At 39.7% G+C, this 27,479-nt stretch overlaps 2 protein-coding genes across 4 annotated transcripts; one reads left to right on the top strand and one right to left on the bottom strand.

Annotated features, from left to right (window-relative positions):
• Window positions 1-4,023: 4,023 nt before the first annotated feature.
• On the bottom strand, window positions 4,024-15,211 carry LOC113011322 (uncharacterized). 2 transcript variants are annotated; one of them, XM_026150805.2, is made up of 4 exons: window positions 15,100-15,211; window positions 13,485-14,168; window positions 11,309-11,468; window positions 4,024-10,907 (listed from the first exon to the last, which is right to left on the bottom strand). In XM_026150805.2, the coding sequence occupies exons 2-4, from the start codon at window positions 14,151-14,153 to the stop codon at window positions 4,828-4,830; spliced, it is 6,909 nt and encodes a 2,302-aa protein (XP_026006590.2). In that variant the 5' UTR covers window positions 14,154-14,168; window positions 15,100-15,211; the 3' UTR covers window positions 4,024-4,827. The 2 variants fall into 2 exon arrangements, with proteins under 2 accessions (XP_026006590.2, XP_080149407.1); XM_080293281.1 differs by lacking the exon at window positions 15,100-15,211 and having other exon boundaries at window positions 13,485-14,368.
• A 2,779-nt stretch (window positions 15,212-17,990) lies between these two features.
• tcea1 (transcription elongation factor A (SII), 1) lies at window positions 17,991-27,061 on the top strand. Of its 2 annotated transcripts, none has more exons than XM_026149919.2 (10): window positions 17,991-18,467; window positions 21,144-21,206; window positions 21,294-21,399; window positions 23,462-23,564; window positions 23,912-24,057; window positions 24,162-24,218; window positions 24,777-24,931; window positions 25,313-25,459; window positions 25,629-25,700; window positions 26,661-27,061. In XM_026149919.2, exons 1-10 carry the CDS (start codon window positions 18,393-18,395, stop codon window positions 26,667-26,669), a joined length of 933 nt encoding a protein of 310 aa, XP_026005704.1. In that variant the 5' UTR covers window positions 17,991-18,392; the 3' UTR covers window positions 26,670-27,061. The 2 variants fall into 2 exon arrangements, with proteins under 2 accessions (XP_026005704.1, XP_026005702.1); XM_026149917.2 differs by having other exon boundaries at window positions 23,909-24,057.
• Window positions 27,062-27,479: the final 418 nt, after the last annotated feature.

The raw sequence follows: 27,479 nt of genomic DNA, 5'->3' as shown, positions 1-27,479 counted from the left end.
GGTGCTTTATATTATAAGGTAAAGAGCCTACAACAATACAGAGAAAATCCCACCAATCAGATGACTCCCTATGAGGAAAGAGTTGGTGACAGTGGGATGGAAAAACTCCCATTTAATAGGAAGAAGCTTCAGGCAGAGCCAGACTCACGGAGTGTTCTTTTGAGGTGATACAGTACTGTGGAGTACTATGCATAGAGAAATATACTCTCTCTTTCTAGTCCCTTCAGTACTCTCACTGCAGCATTTTGCATCAACTGAAGGCTTTTTGGGGAGTTTTTCAGCATAGCCTGATAATAATAAATTACACTACTCAATAGAAAAGTAGAAATGCATGAAATATTTTTTCAGCATCACTCTGAGACAGGGTGTTTCAAATTTTTTGAAACATCCTGTGCAAGCTATTGTGCAAGAAAGCAGTCCCACGTTTCTGTTTAATAATTATTTGTCTTTTCTTTATTTGTGCAATTATATAAACAAATCCAATAAAATCACAGTATGAGACGTGAACTGCTTTGAAGTCAATTTTGATACTGATTTGGGGGTTTTGGAGCAGTTTTTTTTAATTTCTTAAGTTAGCATTCATGTTGTGTTGTTACAAGATGACTGTCACTGAATCCTATCCTGAAAAGTGAGATTGTGTAAGTATTTTCTATTTTTAAACAAATCTTTGGAAAGTTGATGAAGTTTATGTGTGTGGTCAGATCTGTATCGAGAGCCATTTAAATTTTTGCTTTTTTTCATGGGATTTAAAGAAGCATCAAATCTTACAAAGGGGCATTTGCCAAAGACATGCAAGGACGAATCAAATAAGGAAACTTCCAGTTAACTTCCAGCATAAAGGGCAAAATGCAGTTAAAGGTATCAAGGAAGATTTTGTACAATATGGCCCACAGATGTTTTAGTATTAAAGTGAAACATTAAAATCTAAAGAGAACTTCAAAAGTTCAATTCCAAACTTTTGAAACTGGAGAAGTGATAGGCAAAAGCATAATAACTGAAGCAGTTTGTGGTGCTTGAGCATGCAAACATGAAGCCATGGTTTGAGTAAAACAGTGGAAGCCCATTACCAAAAGCAGCTACGCAAATTCACATGATCAACGCTCACTTAGAAACAGGGTGGGGGCCATGAAAATTCCTGCTCCCAGGCCCATTATGATCCCGCTCTGCCAGTATTGGCCACAGAGAGAGACAGAGGAGGCCTGGATTGACACAAACAGAGCAGGGATTGTGTATTGCTGATCTGTCACCTAACTGCATCAAGAGAATGCAGACAGTAGGCCGTAATTATTGTGTGTAGCACGGCGCTTGACAGTGCAACAGTTTGGGCCAAATAGCTCCCATTCTTGGGAATGTATCGCTTGGTCTTTTTATTTTTGTTGCTGAGATTCCGCTTTTCTGCTCCAAAGCAACAGCCCTGCGGGGGAGCTAATTAAAGGAGGCGTACAAAAAGAATCAAATAAGACTCGACATCAGTCAGAGTCAGTCACTCTGTAATGGCGCAGGGCAACAGATAAGTTCAATCTTATTTCTGGGTGTGGTCCCTTCAAAACTGCAGGGTAAAAGCAAAAAGGAACCCTTTGTTTTATCTCCCATGATGGTGAATCACAAACCCGTGCGCACCAGTAGCCATAGTGATCATCCCCAACATTATTTAGCAGAACTAAAGTGGAGACAGTGGCTGCACTGTTCATCGATTCTCACAGGACATAAGTGATGTGTTCAGCTATAAGGTTGTGAAAATTAGTTATTGTGGTGAGAAGATTGCAAAAAGTCTCTCTCTCTTTTTTTTCCTTTGGTCTTTTTAAATTGGTCAGCATCTCTGCGGGTCATGACCGCTCAGATTAATTGTAGGCAGAATCTGAGCACAAAGTATTTGCTGCACATGAGTTAATGCACAGAGAGCAGACAGTCATAAATCTTAACGTGAGAAAGAAAGGCTGTAAATCCACGGCAGGGGCTTCTGTGGGCTTTTGTCAAGTCAGTGTGAGAGTCAGGTTATCATCAGTGGGGGAAAGTAGAGCCTGTTTAAAACTGGATTCATGTGGTCAATGCTAATTCTTAGAGAGTTAAAAAATCACATCAAACACCACCTAAACAAGGACATTTATATGTATGTCTTGTCTTTAAGTAGTCTTCAGGAATATTTCTCCAGGCTTTTTAAAGGACATTCAAACCTTTTCTTTGGATGTTGACTGCTGTTTGTTCCGTTCTCTGTCAAGATGATCCCACACTGCTTCAATGTTGACATTTCCAATTTATATTCAGTACTCCATCAGACCTGATACTGATTTTCATAGCAGTTCTTGTGTATTTAGGCATACCTCAGCCTTTTCTCCCTGTTTCCCTTCCTTCAGAATGGATTCCTGATATGCACCTTTCCACTGAGTCCATTTCTGATGAGGCTTCGGCGAACAGTAGATGGATCAGGTGAGGTCAGGTTCTGGAATTTTCAGTTACTTCTTCAGGACATAACTTAGCAGATACTGTTTATCTGGTGTAGATTTTTTTGTCTGTCACTTCTCCAGTTTAGGGTCTTTTTTATGCTTGAGTGATTTATAGTTTAGTCCTAAGTGACTTAACAACCGAACAAACAAAACCAAAAGTCCTCTGAAAACGGTCAGGCTCAAGAACTTTGAAAGACCTTCACAATGCCTGTAGAACTATTCACCAAGAACACTTTAAAAGTTAAAAGAAAGTCTGGCTCCATTAGAAGCAACATATAAAAAAATAATGGGTGTTCAAGACTTTTGCACAGTACTGAACATTATCAGTTTTAGCGATACTGCTTGTTTTACTGCTGTTTTTAAGCTGGATCTTTTCTGTCAATGGTAAGCAAAACACATAGAGCAGGCATGTGTGCTCATTTCGCTTCCACTGGATACCTTTGAACCATGGTAACAACAGAGGAATTAAAGTGCAAGGGCTATTTTCCAAATCTCCATAGTGACTGACAAAACCCTTGGAAAGTATCCAGAATGGTCACTTTGTAAAGACCTCTCTCCCCCATTCTCTTTGTCTCTGTATTTCTTTGTCTCACTCTGTGCTTGTGTGTGTGTGTGTATGTGCGTGTCCATGTGTGTGTGATTGCAGGGAAGGGTCAGGCACAGGGACAGGGAGCGGAAACACCCACACACACTAATAGGATTTCCCAGCATTCTCCCTTCACATTAGCATAAAATCATCATGTGTAGTCTGTCAAATATTTAGCATGTAAATGTCGAAATGAATTATCCCTGTTCAAATTACCACCTGCAGCCGTCTGGTCAGACTTGTTTCAAGGATAAGATCCCTCTGGTCACGCATATTACAAGCTAGCCTGTCAATGACGATCACATCAAGTGTCACTTGCATATGCCTGACTGCATCAGGGGGCCATTGCTGACACCGAGTGACAGCTGCAGATGACTCGCACTCTCCTCTGCACCTTCACCTGCCCGAGGATGAGTGAGACTCAAATAGTGTACACGGACTAAAACACAGACTTAAAACAACAACCAGTAGATAACAATTTTGTATCCAAAATCAGTCTATTAAAGTACATCTTTTAATAGTTTAGAGGATAAACGGAGTAATGTAAGCCTACGGCTCGTTCAAAATTCACATGTTTCACTTAGTTGTAACCAAAGTCAAATACCACCAGAGCCCAGAGATGCTTCTAGGCACTCAACACAAATAGGATTATTTTCACTATTTTATAACTCAACCCTGAAAGTATTTTGAGGAGACAGGGATGAGTGTATATTTTTTGAGCTGCCTTTTTTAACCCCTACTTATAACTGGGCTACATTAGTCAATTTTCTATTTGAGAGAATAACATCCCACAGGCGTTTGTCACCTAAATCTTTTTAAAAATCAAGCTGACAAACTCATGGACTGACTCACTGATGTGATGATTGATTGACTGACTGGGTGATTGATTAGACGATGGATAGAGTGGTAGACAGGCTAATAAAACCACCAAAAATAATCTCTTCTGTTCCCAAAACTTCTCCACTGTGGACGTGTGAACATGTAAACACAGGCTTTAAACACAGGTACACCTTTAATAGAGATAGCAATGTAAGTTAAATATTGACTGTACATACAACATTTCAACTCACACCCAAAGTGTGGGTGTTAAAAGAAGGCACATAAAAAAAAGTAAAAACTCAGAAATGAAAATGTTCACTTTTCTATCATTGGTTATCCTGATGACCACTTTAACACATCCTGATATGTTGATAAAATAAGAAAGCATTCAATTATTACAGAACCAAAGCAACAGTATCAGTTTTGTGTTCACCCAATCAGTTTCACTCCTTTGTACTCTATTTTTGGCCTCAACCAAACCCTAAAGTAAAAAGCCAGTACTACAGTAGTCCAATTCACAAGTAGCATATATCCTGCTGATTAAATGAGCCTGGGTAAGAAACCTATAACTTATAGATTTTTTGCAAGTAAATCAGTTCTTTAATCTAAAAAGATCAAACAGCTATTAGAAACAAATGTTCTGGACAAACCCAAACCAGCAGTAAAATAATACAAGCAATGAAATCTGCTTTCTATTACAGATGACCTTTTTTTTTATTTCCCGTATGATGTTCAAGAGATTTGAGGGAGAAGAAAATTAGGTCTTATTTGTTTACATTCTTCTATCCTATCAAACACTACCTGATATTCAGCACCAAAAAATATCGTAAATTTAGACTTTTTTTCTGTATTCAAATGCAAATAAGAGGCACAACTCTCATGGTTCATAATTATTTACAGATAAAACAACAAATTTTTCAAGTTGCATGACATTAAACAACAAACACAGTCGATACTAGCAGCTGATTCTGTTAAATATCATAGTATGGGGCAGTATTGGCCACATCTCAAATGCAGATTGTCCATTGAGTCTTGTGCTTGTAGTACATGGCTTACGCCACCAGATGTCCTACTTGGCTGTGTCACAACCGCTGACTCGCCCTCGGGATGAACTTTTCTGTCTGGGATTCTGAACTCCACTGACGCAAAGGAAGACTGACTGCCATTTTTATTTGCCCAGGTTTTTGATGTGTCAATAGTAGGTGACACCCTGACACCCCTGCCTCGAGCACTGCTTTTAATACTTGAAGCATCTAAAAAGGGGTCCGAGTCGCTACCATGTGGCAGGTTGTAGTAGATGCACTTTGGAGTCGGAGGCTTCGCCATCTCCTCGAGTTCTGATGAGGATATGGCTGCAAGGGGACTGTGCTGAGTTTTGAAATGGGGCGGGGAATCGTCGCTAGTGTTCTCCTGACCTGTGTCTACGGATGTGCTGTCCAAATTGCTGTACATTCCCAGCGAGACTGGAGGAGATTTTCTTATGAGATGGTTCTCCTTTAGGAGCCATCTGCCTTGATCAATCAAAACCCCATCCGCTGAGTTTTGTGAGACAAAAGAAATGCACTGTGCAGCCTGTGTGGTGGCTTCACGATCTGCTTTTAATGAGCTTGCTGCACTGAAGTAAGAAAGATCCTCCCTTGAGGCTTTAGTACCTGAGTCACTGGAACTAGGAAAGGTTCCTGAGTTACTTGCAACAGACAACTTTGAGCTAGCCAGTTCCAGACTTGTCCTCTCAGCTTGGACAGCTGAATGTGTATAGACTGGAGAAGGTTTCTCTGAAGCCTCTCCTCCACTCTCTGACATAATATCTACAGACTCCTGAGTTCTATAGCTGCCGCTCTCTGATGTTTCTGGTCTGTAATCAGATAAATCAGAGGTGCTCGGGCTTGGCAGGCATTTTAAGCCGTATGAACTGTCTTTTCTGCTTTTCAGAAGAACACTTTGCTTGGTTTTTACAACCTGAGCATTATCAGGCTCTATCCTAATGTTCCCATCCTTGTCATATATGAATACAAGCGAAGAAGACTGGAGGGCATAGTTCACAAAGTCGAGTAATTCCTGGGATATTTCCCCTGGATGAGATAAACTGCCACTTCTTTCTGTAAGCATCTCTCCTCCTTCATCTGTTTCAGTAACCGTGTCTGTTCCGTTACCTTTGTCATCAGCACACTGACCTTCAGAGGAGTATTTGCTTGGGGATTCAGTGCCTTGTTTTTTTTCCTGGTCTAATTTCTCTTGTGGCTCCTTCTCTTCATCATCCTCCCTCTCCTCTTCATCTCCAGTTTGACCTGCTGTCAGATTTTCATCCCTCTCTAACTCTTCTCCACATTCTCTCTCTTCTGCTGATTCTTCCTCCTGACTACTTTCTGTTTGCTCCGGCTCTCTCCTCCTGTCTTCAGCCTCATCATACTTTTCATCTTCTGTGTCCATGTCCCTTCCTCCGTCTACCTCTTCCTCGTCTGTTGTTGTCCTTGCTCTCTCTTCCTCTGTATTTTTAACCACAGAATCTCCACTACCTTCCTCCTCATGTTCTTCATCTTGTTCTCTCTCTTCTTCTACCTCCTCCTCTTCATTGTTTCCCTCACTAACCTCTTCTATTTGCTGTGTTTCCTTTTCATCCTCAACTTCTAGCTCATTTCTATCTTCATTAAATTCTTCCATTTCCTTGTCATCATCTGCATTTTCACTAACACTTTCCTCTGCATCTGTTGCAGTAACTCCATTTATTTCTGCTTCCACCTCCTCTTCCTCATCTGCCTCAATACCATCCCCAATTTTCTTTTCCTCATCGTCAGATACGTCAGTACCTTCCAGTAGTTCCTGCTCTACATCACCTGTAACAAGATGTAACTCTTCATTTTCTTCCTCCTCCTGCTCTAATTCTACAGTTACATTTTCTACTCCACCCCCTTTATTTGTGTCTTCCACATTGTCACCTTCATCTTCTTTCTCCTCCTTATGCCTCTCCTCATTTTCCCCTCCATCACTGCTTTTTTCCTCACCTTCCTCGCAAACCTTCTCATTTATCTTCTCTTCCTCCTCTGTCTCCCCAGCACCCTCTCTCTCATCTGTTTCTTCAGCACTATACTGAGTTGGGTCCTCATTCATAAAATCTTCATCTGTCTCATCAGCCTCTTCTTCCTCTCCTTCTCCTAATTCATCCCCCAGCTCTCTTTCATCCAGTGTCATCTCTTCCTCCTCTTCATCTGCCCCTGCTCCTTTCTTGTCAAGAGATTGCTCATCACTCACTTCCTCTGATTCTGATTGCTCTGGCTTTTCTTCTCCATCTTCCCCTCTTCCCCTATTTTCTTTTTCAGTCCCTTCACTATCGGCCTCTGTGTCTGTTCTATCTCTATATTGCTGGTTCACCTCATCTACTTCCTCTGTTGTTTCCTCTTCATCTGTCCCTTGCTCTTCTTCATCCACCCCTGCTTCTTCCTTATCAACAGACCCCTCTCCGCTGTCTTCGTCTGATTGCTCTGGCTCTTCTTCTCTGTCTTCCTCCCTTTCTCCATCTTCCTTTTCAGTCCCTTCACTTTCATCTTCTGTATCTCCACCCCCCTTAATCTTCACCTCCCTTTTCTCCTCTAGTTGTTCCTGTTCTCTACTTTCTTCTTCTTTTTTCACCTCCTCTCCATCTGTCTCTTGCTCTTCTTCATCCACCCCTGCTTCCTCCTTATCAACAGACCCCTCTCCACTGTCTTCGTCTGATTCTGATTGCTCTGGCTCTTCTTCTCTGTCTTCCTCCCTTTCTCCATCTTCCTTTTCAGTCCCTTCACTTTCATCTTCTGTATCTCCATCCCCCTTAATCTTCACCTCTCTTTTCTCCTCTAGTTGTTCCTCTTTTCTACTTTCTTCTTCTTTTGTCTCCTCCTCTTCATATGCCCCTCCCTCTTCTTTATCAATAGATTCTTCACTACTTACTTCCCCTGATTTTGCTTCTTGCTCCTCTTCTTCCTCTTCCTCTCTTTCCCAATCTTCCTTTTCAGTCGTGTAACAATCAGCTTCTGTCTCTTTTGTATCTTCATCTTCCCTCATCTTTACCTCTTTTTCCTCCTCTAATTGTTCCTCTTTGCCACTTTCTTCTTCTTTTGTCTCATTTTCTTTGTCTTTTAATAACTCTTCTTTTTCTGTCTGTGATTCTTGGGTTTCACTAGGCTGCTCTGACTTGCTTATTATTTGTCCCTGTTGGGTATAAACTGCATCAGGAGTGTCTTCAGTTACACATCGACTATCAGACTCAAGTGATTGTTTTGTTTCATCGTTACAGTCCTGGACAAATTGCTCTAAATCTTCCTCTGAGTCTGACTGGTTTCGATCAGTCTCTACACACTGGCTCTCTTCCACAGGGTAAAAAGTTCTGATTGTCGAAGCGATCTGTTCCCTGAGGTCTTGCGGCATGCTCAGCTCCTCCATCAGCTCATCAATGCCCGAATGCTGTTCCTCAAATGCATCGCCGCCTTCAGAGACGACATCGAGCGCAAACTCCGTTTCTGACACTTTGGGAGAAAGGGGTTCACTTTCAAGCCTTTCCCTCAGAATCTGGAAATCCTTCCAGCTCTGTCTTAAACGAGAAGATGCTCTGCTTTGCAAATCAGTCAGACTTGCTCTCTGCTCTTCCTCGTCCTCGATGGCCGAAATCTTCTGCAGGGACTCCATCATTAGCATCGCCTCTGACTTGGTTCTTGATATTTTATCCTCTCGTGGTGTGGAGTCTATGAGGTGATCTCTCAGAGTCATCACTGACAAGAATGACACAAAGGCTTTACACGACGAGCCAAACACTGAGGCTACTTGTGTCGGGAAATCGGGAAGGCTGTTAGATTTTTCAAGGTTGGATGCCACGTTGGTGTCAGAGGCTCTTCTGATGCACTGAATGGATGAACAGAGTTGTTGCAGGGCAGGCTTTATCTTTGCTTTGGGACTCAAAAAGTTAGATGATGAAGATGTTTCGTCGCCAGCTGGACAGATGGCCTCTGCAGATTTGTGTGGCCTCAGTCTGTTCTCCTGATGTTCAAGGTCAGCTCTGACATTTGGCATAGAAACACTTAAACCTTGTACTGTTGTTAGTTCTTGGTGGCTAAGAGGAACTGATAGACAAGATGATGATCCCTTTATAACATCATTGGAGGATGGGTTATTTTCATCAAAATTAGTATGGCATTCATTTTTTTCATCTGATTCAGAATCTCCGCCTATCTGAAATATAACCTTTGTTCGAGATTGTGTTTCCTCTGTGATCACCTCCTCTGGATATGGCACTTGGTCTGGGGTGACTTTCTCCAACCAGTTCTCAACATATTGGTGGATCTCGGAGGGTGAAGGATCGAGAGAAGGCATCGAAACAAGCGGTTTTGTTGGTGATATTCCGCTTTCAGGCATGGATTTTGGCTTGCTAGTTGTCTTTTTAGTAAGACATTTGTTGGGTTGCAAAATGTCTGACATGTTCTTTTTCATTTGAGGCCTTCCAGTTGGAGTATTTACATTGTGGCCAATATCGCTAGCAGCTTCTTTGCTTGTGTTTTGTCTCTGTGGTGCTGTTCTAAGTAATGAGGCTGAGCTCTTTGTTGGTGTTTTTTCACCTTTATTGGATTTCTTAGATTGGAGACTTTCTGCTTTCTTTTCTGCTCCTTTACTCTTTTGACCACTTCTAGCACTTTCAGAAGAATTCACACTCCTTTTCCCCACACTGACCTTACTGCTTAGCTTGTCAGCAGATGAATGCTTGCTATCTTTTGAGGGGCTGATTAGGCTTTCCTTCGGTTTTTTATCCGTGTTACTTGTTGAAGTTGAACTCTTCTGGCTCCTGGCAGACGTAGTCATCTTTTTCTTCGTCGTGCTTTTTGGAGTGTTGTCTAGTTTTACTCTCTCTAGAATTTGAAGGTTTCTCTTGGTTTCGTTTTCACTCGGTGAAGACAGATTGTTTGTATTCTCATGTGTCAGAGATACTGGCTCTGATGACAGTGATAGCATCTCCTCTTTCTGCCTTTGCAGTGAGTCAGCAGTGGGTGGCTGCCAGCTACAATCTATATCACAATCATTACTCGATGAATGAGGCCCTGAGTCAGTCGACTGTTTACTTTGTGGTGCCAGAGGGGAGCCATGTAAAGGAACGCCATCTACACTATATTCCTGATTCGCCAAATAGTTGTCATAGCAGCCTTGGGTCTCATAAATATGCATCACAGTCTCTCTAAACTCCATCCCATTATTCTGTATCTGAAGGACCTCAGCAACTCCTGATGACCTGATGGAGGAGGGGGTGCATTTGTTGCTCATTCCTGCGGATGCTGTTTTGCGAGGTTTTGGGATGGGTCTATTGCTGCTGCTGCTGCTGTGTTTGACAAGGCAGTATCCCTCCGTTGTTTCGCCATCGGCTGTCCTTTCCACATAGGAATAATGTCCCAGCATGCTCTCTTGCACCCCTGACTCTGTGACCCTCTTCACACTCTCAATAGACGCCTTTTTATTAACATGTCGAGGACCAGGTGTGGGAGTGCGTTTGACACTTTTTTTCGCTTTTCTCGTAGCTGTTGAAGTGTATCCTTCACATGTTCGCTCATCATTAAAGCCGACGCCTCCAGCTGCGGAGGGAAAGTTCTCCTCTTTCGTTTCTTCCTCGCTGATACTAGAGGAGTCTTTGGGAATGACATTGTTCGAGTCAGGGGAGCGGTTGCCTGACTCAGAAATTGAGGCACAAGCTGCCCTCTTGCTAAGGCTGGTGCGGCTGAGTGTGGTTGTCCAGTGGAGCATCTCCTCCTCCTTAATGGTCAGACGAACTTTCATCTCCACAGTCATGCTGCCATCTTGATTCACGCGGAAAGACTTTTCAATGTCATCATCGTGAGGTACGATGCAGGTTTGATTCACGTTATCTTCCCTGCCAGTTCCGGACATCTCCATAGATGTGTGATGCTGATTGGCTTCTGCTTCAAGTACTCCATTGTGGGGATGCAGGTGGCCATTTTGAGACTTGTTTATCTGGTTCACAATATATCGCTCTGATGACACGGAGAAGTTCCTTGATCCTCGTCCGCTCGAGAAAGACTTTTTATTCTCTGCTTTCAGAGATGTTTGGAGAAGAGATGGGACAAAAAAGAAAGAAAAAAGATCTTGGGTCACGTAAAGATTTTGCAGTAGTGCTTCAAAGAATAGAATAGCAGAAATTATAATAAGCATGCTTATGTGCTTCACTCTCATATCTTTCTTTTGAAAATTAATCCGGACACCCACAAAAAATCTACCATTTTTATTTTATACCATTGTTTTGGTATGAAAGTAAACAAGATACAACGTGAGATTACTCTGTGCTTTTTTAAGAGATTTGACACTTCAAGGAAAAGATTGTATAGATTCAAACTTGCGTACAGAGAGCGTATGAGAGAGGTATGAGAGTAACTGAATAGAATAACAAAACATAACATATTTCCTTTTCCCCGTGGCGTAAACTAACACTTACGTGCTCTAGGTTGTAACATTGATGGTTCAGCAGTTTCCAGGAACATGGCCTGTGCCATCTGGCCTGTTCTGTGAAAACTATAGTTTGCTAATCTGAAAGGCTCGTTGCCCGCTGCCACAACAACTCCAGAGCACAAGATGATAGCAGCAAGACCATCAACCTAAAAGAGGAGAAATGAGATTGACATTCAACATGGGAAACCGCAGATTTTCTTCATCTTATGAATGCATCACTTACTCTATATGTGACTATTGTAAATTATGCACTTCTGAGCTTTTTTTTGAATAACACAATTTTAGTCTGTAATTTATATCCCTTAAAAACTGCCGAAAATTAGATTCTTTTATTTTTGCGTCATTCCTTCTCAAATCAACACTGGTCTTCTGTTTGATCGTCTCAGATTTGCATATTTTACACACATTTTATGGTACAAAGGTTAAACATATAGAACGAGTCCTGTACAATTTTAGCTTTAATCTCCTAGGACCTGGCGTCCACATATATGGACATCACATTTTGGATTATTTAGACCAAAATACTCAATTTTGCTGATATCCACCTACAAGGACATTATACTGCTACTGTTCTATTGAAATTTTAAACGAATATCCTCATATGTGGCTCTCATTTTTCTTAAAAACACAAATCAGGTTTAAAAAAAAAATCTGGTAATTCTTTGTTTATACATTCATCGGGTCCCAATATGCCCAAATATGAAAGAGAAATTAAAATGCATGCCGTGGAAAAGTTCGGGTCTTAGGAGGTTAAATATAATTTTTTTAAAAGCGAACCATCAACCTATTTTCATGCCATCAGAGGCGATGTTTGAACACAAATATCTCAAAGATCATTAAAAATAAAAGCCTAAAATTTTCACTCTTTTTTTCTTACCATCAAAATGAATCAGGATTTGTAACAGATACATCAAAATAATCTCTAATGACACACAGTGGTGTGTATATTTTTCATTTTCAAAACCTGAGTAACTCAATTTAAATATTTCTTGGCAAATAATCCTTTAATTAAAAAAACAAAACAAAAAAAAAACATTTAAACTAAAAGACTTTATCCTCATCATCTCAAAGGTATTGAGAGAATTAATTTGGTACATTAAATGTCTATGGAATAATCGGATGTTTGAGTATCTACGATTGCGTGACAACTGAGAAGACTCCACTGATCAGCTGATCGCCTGACCTTGTGTCGTGGTTTAAAAGTCTGGCAGAAGCCCAAGTTGCTTCGTCAAACACAAGCACAAGAGTAAAAAGTCAACCTTAAACATGTAATTAGACTGAAAAAATGTGGATAACCACTTTGTAGATTTGTTTATATCTGTCTGTCTGTAGCTTTTTTTTTTTCCATCCTTGTTTTGTGCCAGGCAGACACACCTTTGCTTAATATAGATTGAGGTGTCTTTGGAAAGAAAGTAATATACTTACTGCTATACATAGAAAGTATAATAAGTGGAAAACACAGGTCTCACACAGCAGGGAGCCAATTTAAAATTCACAAAAACATTGCTCCTTTTAAACCCACATAGACAATGAAAAATGCATTTCCAAGTTCTAAGCCTATGTGCTTGTGTTATTTTTGGCTGTTATAGTTAAATATTCGAACCATCAAATTCTATCTCCTTTCTCTTCTCGTAAAACTTTCTTTTAGAAATCACCTACAATCCTGAGGCAATTGCACAAATTTATTTTCACTGATTGCAGAGTGAGATTAAAATGAAATGTAACTGCGCTACATTTACTTAAAAGAAAAACACCCTACATTTGTCGGTATCTATCTGAGAACAATACTAGTAGGTGCATAGCTCGATCTGTTTCTATCCAAACACACACCTTTAGACAGATTTTTTTCCTCGCTGAGCTCCTGATCTAACAATGTGGGTGAGGAAGGTGTGGGTGGAGGGAGACACCTCTGTGGCTCCAGTAGAATGAACTGTGCTCTGTAAAACTCATGAGTAATCCAGTATTTCAGATATTTAAATCCCTCCATCCCTTTTGTTCAGAAACTAGCAAAAACATCTGGTTTGTAAAGGATAAAGACTGAAAACGTGGACAAATAGCAACATGTAACATGTAACACTGATGACATAAAGATTTATTTTGGAAATTTTACCCATTTCACAGGACTAGTGATGATTCCTATTTTCAGTTTATCGAGAACTTACTCTTCTGCCATCTGTAGAGTAGAGTTTCAGCACTGGGAACTGCAGGATCTGCGATAGGTAATCCAGCAACGCATCAAATGTTGGAGCTGTTCTTCTCTGCAAAACAATTGTGCGTTTAACACTTGGATCCCTGTTCTTGATGACCATAAGCCTCTTTGGTGTCCGTACTGCCACCCTTTCAGTGACCTTTGCTGGCCTGATGGCTTCATTCTTGCTGCCAAACTGACCAAATCTGAGTCCTTGACGCCGCCGCCGTCGCCCTGCACCGAGCGGTCTGGTAGTATTCCAAGGTACCTGCCGCCGGTTCACTTCATCCAGATTTATTGGCTTCACACGTTTCTGGTCAGAGCACACATAAGCACCTCCATCATGTAAGTCATCTAATGCCTTAACAAGGTGAGTCCCCCGGGGTGTGGTGATAGTCCTCACTCCAAATGCCAGGGGCACTTTCTTGGAAAGAACATCCAGTAGAGCATCAAAGGTCTTAAAGGTGCGGGTATTGATGACCATTCGATGCCCTCCAAACTGATAGTCACCGCTTTTGTAGAAACATACTCTTTTAGAAGCTGAAGGGTCAGACGAGAGCTGCAGGGGTCGGGAGGGTAAGGTCTGCCCACTCCCAGAGGACAGTCCCTGGGTAGGGGGTTCCTGGATAGGTGTAGTGCTCATACTGTCTGGAGGGAACTGAAAAGAGAACAGAGAGGCCATTTCAGTGTAGTCAAAGTCGCTTTTATCCTTTTTTTTCTCTAATTTGATGAAACCAAGATATATAAAAGTTGCTTATAATATAGACAATAAGAGAAATAATACAATAGTAATAGGGAAACTGCACTTTTGGCTTAGTGCAAAGGACATTAGCTGTTTATGTGAAATATAATGAAAAAATAAAATAAATGAATATCAAACTACCACAAACCATTTTCTTTAGAATTTTCTCAGTGTGTAGGTTTTAGGATGCATTTAAGTTGTCGTGAGTGAAACTAAACTGACTGCAAATGTACATAAAGAGGGCTGCAGAATATAATCATTTTTCCTGAGCAAATTCTGTAATCCATTACAGAGAAAACCTTTCAACTTTAATGTAAGGCGAACAAAGTAATAGAAACACCTCTGGTTATACTGCAACAGAGTTCAGTGTCATAAACTACATGCTAAAACTCCACAAATACAGGATTTAATACAGGACAGTTAGACTGAATTACATTTAGCTAAGTGTACCCAATAAACTGGCAACTTTATTTAGATTATATTAATATGATAATACAATATAAACATTTGTATATTATAAGTCAATATAAACACTATCTAAAATTTAAAAAAAGACACATTGAAAGAGCACCATTTGTACTTCAGAGCCTTTGTTGCTCTCATCAATAGAAGATACATATATTAGTGTACAGTAAAGATCGCATGGAAATGATGATGAATAATGTCTTGTAACTTATAACTTATAAACAGTAAACAAACAACAGTGTGATCAGCAAGTCAAAGTGAACGTAAACACAGGCCCTTCACACCCCACCCATACACTAGATCAGACAACCCACTTGAAACACATTAAAATGACTGACTGGATAAGCAAACATGCCGATAGATGAAACAAACAAAATCTTACCGGATAGTTCCCATTTTATCCTAATAATAACAGCTAAAACAACAGAAAGCGTGTATCTGTTGCTCCTCCGAGCGCTGGTCAAAGCCTCTCAGCAGCGTTCGAGGGCTATTTTAGGACGTGCAACATCATGGCCAATTTGCCTAATCTTTGCTCACACTTAATCAGCACATAAGGCAGCAAAAACGCGAAAATACGTAGAGAGTGTACCACAGAGGACTAGAAGAGAATGCTTTTATTTGTAAGGAAGTAAATAAATGATTATGTTATTGTATTAGAGAAAGTGTGGGATATACATGTATATATTTATCAAATAGCTTATTTTGTATTATTTCCAGTAGGAAATCTCCATTTACAATACAGAAATGATCTTATTGGCCATATTTACCGGCGATAAGGTTTTCTCAGCCTTATTGGCCATAAATACCTCATCTCTCCTTTTCCTTATTTGCACTTAAAGACAAAGTAATAAATATTGGGTGACTCAGAGAAGGGTCTAGTAAGTACCAGAATAAGAAATAAATGAAGAAGATGGTGGGAAATGAAAGTATTCCTGATTTCCAGTTTAAATGATATTAGTGAGTGTTTGCCTCTTCCAACAGATACCACAGGTGGCTTGGACTATTTCTAATTTGCAAGCAGTCTGTCTAATCAGATTTGAGAGGTCTTCGCCTAATAGGGATTAGGTTAAAGATTTTGCGCGCTGCTGACAGCGTGAGGTAGAATAAAGTCTTTAGAGAGCACTTTTACCTCACAGCAGGTATTGAAAATCCACCATCAGGACACATGATGCATCAGTATTTAGAGTTCATGCAGTTTGTGCAGCGGGGCTTTAGTAAATAAACAAGAAAGTGGGGAAATCTGTAGCATTGTATCTACACTTGGATGGGGCAATTCATCCAAATGCATGTTGTGGATTTTGAATTTTGGCCGTTGGGAGAGAAGCTAATGTTCGAGCACATGCATCAGGAGTCGAGAGCTGTGTCACTGTACTACAGTTCCCATACGGTATGCCAATTCCTAATTGGCCCCGACTGAATAAAAGGCATTCATATCTCCTGCTAACGTGTACCATCCTAGAAGATGGAGACAGTGGTGGTGAAGAAAGGACATGTGTAAGTCGTCAGGATTAATCCATTACATTTTTTGTGTAAATAAATGTAAATAAGTACAATTATTTTTCATTACCTCATTTCTCTTGCAAACTACATGACTTTTAGCACTAATTTTAGCATTTAACCTCTCTTTGCTATATACTCTACATTGTATGTACTGTAGCTACCAGTGTATTGCACTTTCTCTGTTAAATTATTCAGAGTGTTTGCAGTGTTTGCCTAACCTTCAGTCATTAGGTGGTAATGTCACATGCTGGTCTCTTTGGATTACAAAGATCCAAATTAGCAAGTCAGTCGTGTCACTGTGTAAGATCAACAGTCTGCCATCACTGTGGCCTGGATTGTGGTCCTCAAAGGTTACAAGTTTGAACTACACAACAGTCGTGCCTTCTTCAAAAGCCCAAGTCCATCTAATAATTCCTTCAGAAAAACAGGGGCTCTTTCATGGGCTTTTAATTACACTCAGTAATACATTATTCACCACTGCTTGGGGCAAATCTAATAGATATTGTATATTTTAACCGCTTGGCAAGATGGCAGCATCTGTGTTTTCACATGAACTTAAGCTCCCAAACCACAGCTTACAATGAAGCCATGACACCACCACTCTGCATGTCCACTTAGTCCAGCAAACTGTGACATTGTTTTAACCCTCTGCAGTGGTGACAGATGTGGCCAAAGGTCTTCATAATGCCTGTCTATCTGTCACATTCTCCTGTAAATTATTTATTTCAGTCCTTTCCTAACTTTTAAATAAAATATTCCTCATATTGTATCCTATCCCTTGAAGGAATCTGTACAAACACATACTTGCACTTAAGGATGAACAAGCTGGATCTTTCTGATTTTTTGTCTGCTTTTTTTTTTAATGCCAAATTCACCTGGTTTCACACATATGTCTAATAGGATAACATCATTACATTTTATATCCAAAAGGTCAGATGCCAACTTTCTTTTCTGATCTATTAGAATGAGCTTTGTTGACCAAATATGAACACATGCAATGAGTCAGTAAACTTACACACTGGTAAAGCAGGGCAATGAAACTCAAAAATATGAAGTCTAGTTAAAAATATAGCCTAGGCGGGTTCCACAATAGCTTTGCAATAGATTAGCAACATGTCCAGGGTGTACCTTGCCTCCTGCACAATGGCAGCTGTCTTGTGTAACTTTAGTTTTTTAGCTTGAACTGAGTTTCTGATGCCAGTAATATACAGTAATATATATGTCAGTTACTTATTATTATTATTATTATTATTATTATTATTGAAAAAAAACTATTTAACTAACTAAAATAAAAAAGAATGGAAAATTGAAAACACTTAAAACTAATTGAAATTAGTTTGTAAATTTGGAAAACTAGCTAATAATAATAATATTAATAATAACAATAATAATAATATAGAGAAATATAAGAGGTTTTAGTATTTGTTAGTTTGGTAAAAAGAAAATGTTACCAGATCTTGCCTAGTGACGTATTGATGGACTAAAACTAACCCTGAAACTATTTTAAACTGAACTAAAACTATAAACATTTTTACACAATAAAAACTAAACTGAAACGAGCAAACCTGCTCTGGAAACTGAAAGAAGTGAACTGCGTCAAAAACAATACATCGAAACAAACAGAAAACAAACAAAAAACAAAACTAGAACTAACTAGAAAATACAAAGCGATTACAACTTATGAATTGTGTAAGTTCTGGACAGTAACCTGTTGTGTGAGTGACTGTTTTTGTGAAAACATAAAGCCGGAGTGTTTAGGCTGTTGGTCAAGTTGGATTGTCTCCGATTGTGAACCTAGATCCGGATGGCACTTTGGCGCTATCTAACGACAGGTCGCCATGCTGATTTAAAAAAAATCCAGGCTTTGTACGAAGATAAAATTGGCAGATGTTATGAAATATAGTTTTATCTCGGTATTCGGAAAGTCTCCTCTTTGATTAAATTGTCTAGGTGATAGCTGTTCTGGGATATCAGGCTTCCAGAAGGTTGCATGTCGATTGAGTTCCCTTGAGCTCATCGTGCATCTACTAGTCAGGTCTGCTGCGGTCGGTGTGCGGTCCCGGTCCGCCGACTAGCTGTCACTGCCGCTGCTTTCTGTTCAGTGGCGTGGTCTTTGTGGCAAATTTAGTTTCTGGCTTGGTTCTAATTCATTTGGACTTTACCAGCTCGGTCACCATGGGCAAAAAGGAAGAAGAGGAGGTCATCAGAATTGCGAAGAAGATCGATAAAATGGCGCAGAAGAAAAACGGGGTAAGATGTGTGTGAGGGAATGAATGCCGATCTGACTGATGGTGTAGCTAACATGAGCGCTAACTGGAAAATCCAGTCAGGATCGGGCTCAACGTGTGCTAAATAACCCCAAAGTTGTCAACAAAAATTCTGCACTGTTGTGTTGTTCCGCTGACGATGGTTTTCCGGTCCTTGCCCTCAGCAATTAGCTCCAAAGCTAACCTACCTGTTGTTATGACTAATGGGTTAGCCGCTAATAAGCTCCCTTGCGAGTCTGTTTATGTGAATGGCAGGTTTCTATGTTGCTAGGACTTAGCCACGTAGCATCCTACTAACCGCTGTCAGCTTTATGGCCTCGCAAGGCAATAATACAATTCTAGATCTGGTCACTTTTAGCTAATTTAATGACTGAATATCAAATCGTTAAACAAATTAGAGTGATATTGTTCTGTTATCCTTCGGGTTAGGTTTCATTTTCGGGCTTGTTTGGGGGAGGTTTCTTAGTAGCTAATTGGCTAACTGTTAGCTACCAAGCTGCCGCTCCTGTAGTCCAAGCATCATTGCATAAACATAAACAAAGCTGCAGCTAATGATTATCCGTTAATCTGCTGATTATTTCCTCGATTAATAAACGGAACCTTAAAGTGTAAAAGATAATGTAATCAAAAGACTGTAACAGTCCAACATACAATCTAGAATCCCCCAAAAAATGAAAGTCGGGAGATTGGAAGAGATTACCATCATAGTGTAAGGAAAGAGTTAGCTTCATAGTTTCAAGTCAATTGTGAAATGGTACTCCGCACAGAGCTTATAAATAGGAGCCTAAACGTCAGATAATATAGACAGAATACGTGTTCGATGCCCAGCGTACATGATCACTGAAAATATCTTAAAATGACCCTATCCTGAAGTATAATTACACTAATCCAACGGCACATGAAAATAGTATGATTTCTCTTGTGCTTAATTAAAATTTAGAGGGGTGGTCTATTATTAAAAATGCTTACTATACAGAGTTTCTCCTCAAGAGCTGTTTTTCTTGTGTGTTGTGTGTGCGAAAGGAAGTGTATATTGGGATAAGCTCATATAGTCTGTCAGTGAGTTTAAATACTACATTTTATGTTAAACGAGAATTTGAAAAAATGTGAGATTCAGTAAACTTCAGAAGTTTATACCCCTAAAAAAGGTTTTGAGCTTGGACCAATTTGTAGCTTGTATAACTTTCTTTTGTAAAGTCTGTAATTTCTCAAAATAAGTAGGATAACATCAAATAAAATTAAAATGTCTTTGACAAATAACCCAACACAATTACATGATTTTGTTAATAGCAATTTGTCATTATGACTCCTAAAATTTAGAGTGTCAAACCTCCAAAATTTTGTAAAAGCTTACCCCATTCATAACCCTACTGTTTTCTGGATACACGCATGTTCTACATATTTTTGGTTTCTGTTTGAGTAAAATACCATAAAATTCGTTTTTCCACTATTTAACAATAACATATCTCATTTGTTATGCAAAGAAAATAGATTTCCATTAAGATTATTATTATTATTATTATTACTATTATTATTATTATTATTATTCTGTTTTTTCCCAGTTCACTGACAAAGCAATCGTACATTTTTCTATCTGCTTAATATAAGTACTTCAGGCTTAAATCCAAAATATGACACCCCCCCCCCCCCCCTTCACTTTGCTTTTGTTTGTTTAAATGGTAAATGGACAGTGTTCCTCTGGTGTTACTATTATTAATACTATTATTAGTAATAATAATAAAGGCAATCTGTTGCACATGCTTCAATGAGATTACTCTAGCAGAGCTGGAGATCTAACTACAGTCTTCGTTTAGCAGATATCCTGCCCTGTCTCTTGCCTACCACATTTAACACATTTAATTTCAAAGAGACATGAGGGGTAGTGCCCAAAGTCTGACCTGCACAGGCCAATCTGCTCAGTGTCTTCCTCAGTCAAACCAGTTACCACAATTGCTGCAGAAGCACCAAAATAATGTTGACTGAATAATTAACTTTGCACTGCAGTTAGTCATATAGGTGGATACGTTTTTCATTAATGTAACTTACATTTTAAATGGTATCAGAATAATTTAGCCAATGGGGCACAGTGGCTTTACTCGGCAGACCTGGACCTCCGATGATGTGACCCAAAAGATAAACACTGGTCACAATAACCTGGATGTGTCATCTTACTTTTTAAAAGCAGACGAGGCTGAAAGGCCAGTATCAGTTGTTCAGACTGTTGCTGCTCAGCTTCCATATCTAAGGATTCCTAAATTACGTATAATCTGGAGTAGATTGAATCCAAAGAAGCTGCCAGTTTGAACAACATTTGTCTTTTAACTAGTCTTTTATTTAAAAGTGGCCAAAAGGTGTTAACAAATTTTTGCTCTTGGTGTTTGTGCCAGATGTGCAAATGTATCAGCGGTAACATGTGTATAGATCCTGCCATATTACTGAGACAGTGCAGAGTGTTGAATGAGCTGCCATTAGCACAAGCTTCCATAACATAGCAGGATGTTCGAAGCACCACATTTTCCTTTTTTGTTTTACTATGTTTTCTTGTGGCTAAACACAGCTCTGGTCTTACTCATGTTGATGATAGAGCTGACTAATCAGTTTAGAGAAAACAAAAAGTGTGTTATGGTCTAAATGATCATCCCTCCGCTTTATTCTGCAGGCTGGAGCTTTGGATCTCTTGAAGGAGCTGCGCAGTATCCCCATGACTCTGGAGCTACTGCAGGTATCATTGCTCATATGTTCTCTGGCTCTGTCCTGGACACAGGCAGCGCCGAAACCCAGATGCTCTGACACCATGTCTTTTCCACAGTCTACCAGAATCGGGATGTCCGTTAATGCCATCCGTAAACAAAGCACAGATGAGGAGGTTACATCTCTTGCAAAATCCTTGATCAAGTCATGGAAGAAGCTTTTGGGTAATTATTATTTTTGTCTTCTATAATGTACTTGGAGATATCTTTTGCATGTCTAAAGCTGTTAGGCATGCTTGTATCAACGCCTATCGATCTTCATGAAATCGAGCCAATTTTGAATTCCCCCCCCCCCCCCCCCTTTTGTTTTTTACTGTAACACATTGCACTCTGCCGGGTACACCAGCTGTCAAAAATGTCCTCTTGTTCTTTTTATAAATTGCTGACACCAATTCTCAACCCACGGAGTTGTGAGTAAGTGAGCTGTTCAGCAGCACAAACAAATGAACAGCAGCCAGCAGTTTGAGTGAAGATTTGAGTAAAGACAAGCATCAGCCAGAGAAGATTAGAGAGAAGAGATGTTTTTATTGAGGTGTAAAATAGACATAATACTTATAATTTTTCTAAATGCCTAAAGAGTTTGTGGTTTGTAAAGTGAAATCAATACCGCAGCAGGGGATTAAATGTGTCTTTTCTTTTATAATTGGATCTATACCTAAATCTGGATTTCTCTTTGAGTTCCACTGTTTTTTGTTTATTATCCGTTTAGAATGTCATAATGATTATTGATACATAGGCCACTCATTTCCCAGCCTTATGTTTACGCTTTAAGGGAAATTACAATGTAATATTAATTTTGTTTAATCTGGCTTGATTCCTCCATTCTTATTGCATACCTTTGCCCTTGCTCACCTTAAGGCCCTTACCCATTGGATGCGGCACGCACAGTGCTGTGCTCTGAAACCCATTCATTTCCGGCTGCGAAAATCAAGGCGCGCCAGTACTTGTGCATGCCATGGTCATCTTCATCTGCAGCGCACTGTGATGTTTCTGTTGGTTGTGCGAACGACCAGTAGAAACGAAGCCTACTGCTGCGCCAGTTCAACCACATGACGCAACCACACAAATTTTGGATTCTTTGCTCTAGTTAGCGGTAATTGCAGCCCATGCTGCGTCCGATGTGAAAGGCTCCTTATGTTTTATGGCTGGCTGCATTTGTGGTCAAGGGCATGAATGTGATGGTAATTTTGGGCTTTTAGTAATTTCTTTGAACTTTTCTTTTTCTTATTTCTTTTTAATGAGAAAAATCAAAAACAAAAAAATTGGGTGTAAAAGTTTGAATTTATTTTGGATTTTCTTTCATCCACATAGGGTAAAAACACATTGGGTCAAATACAGCCTCAAATATATACATACACTCAAATCTTTTAAAACATGCTGAAGCTTCTGCAATGTCTTTTTAATTTGACAAGGCCTATAGTGATCATGATTGATTGCACGCTCATAACTACAACTGGTAGTGTGTCTTTGCCAGCATAAAAATGATTTGTTTTACAGGACTCATCAGACTCTGCAATACTCAAAACTAACTCCAAGGAATTCAGTGAAGATCTAAGAAGGAGATTTGTAGATTTATTCAGCTGGGAAGGTCTCCTCTAAACAACAACAGGTTCTAAAATTATCAGTTCAAATAAGAACCACCAAGCCTCAAGCCTGCCTTGGAAACTGCTGGAAACACCAGTGTGTTCACTCGACAGTGAAGCAAGTTTTAGAGAAGTTCTCACCATCTCAGTCCACTGAGAAGGTGAGAACAAAGAAAGAAGCAACTGCTCCGAACTTGAAACAACACGAGCTCAACTGAAATTTGCAGCTGCCCACATCGACAAACCAAATACCTTGTCGAAAATGATGAGGTATGAATGGAGGAGTAAAGGTGAGGCTTTTAAGCCTAAGAACACTGTCAAGCAACATCGTGGGAGTGGCATTATGCTCTGGGGCATAATGCTACAGTTGCTGTCAGTGCTACTGGTACGTTGCACAAAGTTGATGGCATAATTATGAAGCAGAGCTGCCTCCAGAATTTGCAACTTTACCCCAAATCAACAACTTTATGGTTGAAACTTGGACACAGTTGGGTGTTCCATCAGGACAGTGAACCCAAAAACACATCATAACTGGTTTTGGGATGGATAAAGCAGGCTAACATTAAGCTTCTGGAATGGCCTTCCCTTCACCTCTCACTTCCTTGATTCTGATGCCTTCTTAATTCTTCTCACTCATTCTCCAGATGAGCCAGGAGCTGCAGATAAAGCTTCAGAGGAGAAGAGGAAAGAACAATCAACGCCTGTCGTCTCTCCTTCACAAGGAAGCCCAGAGGCAAAAGAAGAAAGGTAATAAGGAAAACTTTTTTTTCCTCATGCACGCTTTTAGCAATGCTCTCCATTTTAGTGTACACCTGGAATACATCTTTTATACTTAGGAGTTGGAGAAGATATAAACCAAGCCTCAGCTAAGCTAGTGTACTCATAGTTCAAGCCTTGAGCCTGGATAAATGGGAGAGTTGCCTCAGGAAGGGCATCTGGTGTAAAGTCAGCATCACATCAGACATTCAGATCCATCCACTGTGATGAGTCCTTGGGAAACAAGTTAGCAGCTGAAAGCACCTACTATATCTTCTGCTTCTAAGTGTGTTTTGCTTCAGAACTGATTATGACACTTCTTATTGCTCCCATAGCAGCTCCAGCAGCAATTCCAGCAGCAAGAGTGAACCCAGTGAAGTTGCTCCCAACACATTAATCAACACCTTTCCTCGTGCCCCGAGTACCTCTGACTCCATCAGGCTTAAGTGTAGAGAGATGATAGCAAGCGCTCTGCAGACTGGAGGTAATCTGAAACGTTAATATCACAAACTTTCCAAAGCACTTATCTGTAATTGTGTTTTCTTACTCTTTGTTTTTGTCCACTGCCTGATACTTTTTCCTTTACAGATGATTATATCGCTATTGGTGCTGATTGTGACGAACTTGGAGCACAGATTGAAGAATATATCCTTTACATTATAATAATGTATACTTTATTGATCCCCGTGGGGAAATTACTAATCAGGTGTCCGGGGAACACTGTGTAGGGACAGTACCTTGCTCAGGGGTACCTCAGGGTAGCTGTTCGGTGGATTTGAACCCCCAACCTTCCGATTATGGGGTGACCACGCTACCTACTGAGCTATCTCTGCCCTCTGATTGAACTCTTTAGAGGCAGAGTTTTGTTATTTCATAATGTTCTGGATATAGCTACTGTCTTCTCAGTGTCTGTTGTGTATTTTGGTGCTGGTGATATAAATGAGCACATTGTGCCTTTCATCTTTTGAATCACTTGTTTTGTCTGAACACTAGCACCCTTTAATTATAGCGTGTTACACAAATAAAGAGACACTGGAGAACCTAAAACAAAGAACGGTAGGCATGCTTGATAAATGACTACATTAACCACTCTAATAATCGACTAGAAGCATCAGCACTAAGCCACCTGAAAGGCCGGGGATTTCTTTTTGTTGTTATTATATAAATTCATTGGTGAAGTTGAATTCTTTGACCTGCAATTACGCATCTTCCAAGAGTTTAAGAACACAGACATGAAATATAAGAACCGCGTGAGGAGCCGAATCTCAAATCTGAAGGATATGAAGAACCCGAATTTAAGGAGGACCGTGCTGTGCGGGAGCGTAACCCCTGAGCGGATGGCTAAGATGACCGCAGAGGTGTGTGAGCTGTTGATGGCACAATCTCAAGAGACAAACAGTGCCCTTAGTAATTGTCACTAATTATATATTTCGCTCTCTCACAATAGCAGATTTAGTTTACTTAAACACTTATTGGCACTTCTTTCTTTCTTTCTTTCTTTCTTTCTTTCTTTCTTTCTTTCTTTCTTTCTTTCTTTCTGTCTTTCTTTCTTTCTTTCTTTCTTTCTGTCTTTCTTTCTTTCTTTCTTTCTTTCTTTCTTTCTTTCTTTCTTTCTTTCTTTCTTTCTTTCTTTCTTTCTTTCTTTCTTTCTTTCTTTCTTTCTTTCTTTCTTTCTTTCTTTCTTTCTTTCTTTCTTTCTTTCTTTCTTTCTTTCTTCCTTATTTTTTCCACCGCTGTAGGAAATGGCCAGTGATGAGCTGAAGGAAATGAGGAAGAATTTGACCAAAGAGGCTGTCAGGGACCACCAGATGGCCACCACTGGGGGCACTCAGACTGATCTGTTCACCTGCGGCAAATGCAAGGGAAAGAGCTGCACCTACACACAGGTATGGATATGCAGGCTGCCTATAGAGGTCTTTGTGGAGGTTGTAGTTATTTAATTTTTTCAGACAATGTGAAATCTGATAAAGCCATGTATATTGGTATTGATAGAGCATACGCTGATTTAGTAGTCTATGATTTTAAGTGACTTTCTTTTTCCGTTTTCTTTCCCAGGTTCAAACTCGCAGTGCTGATGAGCCAATGACCACGTTTGTCTTCTGCAATGAATGTGGAAATAGATGGAAGGTATGTGCCCTAATGCAGGTTTTGTTGAGTCAGTCTTGGAATGCATTAGCCTGTAGACTTCCATCATCCATCAGACTTAAACTTCAGCGATAGAAGTTTAGATAGTGCACTAAGCTCGTTTACAGCAGAGATGTACCAGTTGTGGAACCAGTCAAATGGTTAAAGATACAGTTTGGCAGATGCGTAATGCTGATGTCAATATTTTGTTTGTTTTGTTCCATCTTTTGGGTCACGGAAACAGAGTAGCTGTCTTTTGGTGTTAAATTAGCAAAACATTTATTTTCAAATTTACACTTTTAAGCCTCAGTCCTGCTTATGTTATTAATGTAATACAGGTTTGGGGTATACTAGTAATTAAGTCTTCCCAAGTTCTTGGTCTCAAATTATATTGATATTTTTCCTTTAAAAGAAAGGAGATGAAAGATATTTTATTATGTTAGCCAGTTCGAAATGATTAAAGAAAGCATTTATCTGTTTGTCAGGTACCTTTAGAAAAACGGCTAACTGATGCCACATTCAGGCTCATGTTGATTAAAATCTAAAAGGGCCTGTTTGTAGAGGTCAGACTCTCAGCCGACCATCCATGGGAATAGATTTTCCATGACTGCGGGGTCTGCAAAGACCGCACTTGCTCGACGTGTATGTTAATTGAATGTGTGATAGTGACTAAATACACAGTGCACACATATCTGGTGTGTGAAGCTGTTGTTGCTTTTATTGCAATTTGTTGCTCTAAAGGTATGCGTATGGTGCCCTCTGCTCTGTTTATTTATTTATTTTTTAATTTATTTTTTAAATAAACAAATGCCATGGCCAAGAAGAAGACTCATGACTCTGCCTTCTATCTACTTGGTTGTAACTTGAAGATCAGTGTTGCAACAACAAAAAATCCTATCCCATGATTTTTTTTATTTTTTTTTATTTGATCATTTTTATTATAATAAATTTTTTTTGTTCTAGTTCTGCTGAATCTGCGGCATCATCCACGGCACTCCTACAAGTAGCAAAATTCCTGGACCAGATTCTGTCTATCTGCAACAGATTGGAGCTTTCTATTCTGTGGTACATGGTACACAACATGCCATACAAAGATGCCACTGCGGTTATTGTTTAAGTAAATATCTTGTTAATAGATTGAGCTCATTGTTGGTTCCCTCAACTCCTTCCCCTAAAAATTATTTTACTAGCGTTATTAGTTGTTTCTCACCGTCAGATATATGCGATGGATCTTATCATGCTCTTTTATCTGCATTTTTTATATGTAGTTTTAACACTTTGGACAATGTTGTTTTGCTTCCCCCTCACAACATTGCATTGTTTTATTTAATTTCCCAATAAAGTGTAATCCATTTGATTAAAAAGAGCTGCTTTTCATTAGCTGTCTTTTATGATGGGTTTTCAGTCTCTTCTGGTTATTTAAATCTTTAAAATTATACTAAGCAGGTCGGATCTGAGAGAACAGACATCTTCTGTGTGTGTGTGTGTTACAGAGTATACATTTGTAATTGATGGAATATTCATCACATCAAAGCGAATGCTGATGTATGCATATTAATCCATCCAGGGACAGGATAATATCGTTGGCTGGAGAAGGGAAGATGCACCAATTGTTTTCGGCTTCCTCCAGGATTTTTTTTTTTTTTTTTTTAAATAGCCAGGTGCAACCACTTTATGTTGATGGGCTGTTCTGCTGCTTCACCACCACATAAAGTGAACAGTAATACAAGATTAAGATTTTTTTATTCACTGAAAAGGGCTAAAACTGAGGAAGGCCTGGTG

The sequence above is a fragment of the Astatotilapia calliptera genome, chromosome 18, assembly GCF_964374335.1.
Source record: "Astatotilapia calliptera chromosome 18, fAstCal68.1, whole genome shotgun sequence".
In the NCBI taxonomy this organism is placed as follows: domain Eukaryota; kingdom Metazoa; phylum Chordata; class Actinopteri; order Cichliformes; family Cichlidae; genus Astatotilapia; species Astatotilapia calliptera.
This window is presented reverse-complemented; position numbering and strand designations above follow the sequence as displayed.

Coding starts and splice junctions, on each gene's coding strand:
- tcea1 (XM_026149917.2), top strand. CDS start 18,393: ATGGGCAAAAAGGAAGAAGAGGAGGTCATCAGAATTGCGAAGAAGATC. Junction 18,468..21,143: donor TGGCGCAGAAGAAAAACGGG/GTAAGATGTGTG, acceptor TTTATTCTGCAG/GCTGGAGCTTTGGATCTCTT. Junction 24,219..24,776: donor TGGAGCACAGATTGAAGAAT/ATATCCTTTACA, acceptor ACCTGCAATTAC/GCATCTTCCAAGAGTTTAAG.
- LOC113011322 (XM_080293281.1), bottom strand. CDS start 14,192: ATGGCCTCTCTGTTCTCTTTTCAGTTCCCTCCAGACAGTATGAGCACT. Junction 11,469..13,484: donor ACTCTACAGATGGCAGAAGA/GTAAGTTCTCGA, acceptor CTCCTCTTTTAG/GTTGATGGTCTTGCTGCTAT. Junction 10,908..11,308: donor AATGTTACAACCTAGAGCAC/GTAAGTGTTAGT, acceptor CTCTGAAAGCAG/AGAATAAAAAGTCTTTCTCG.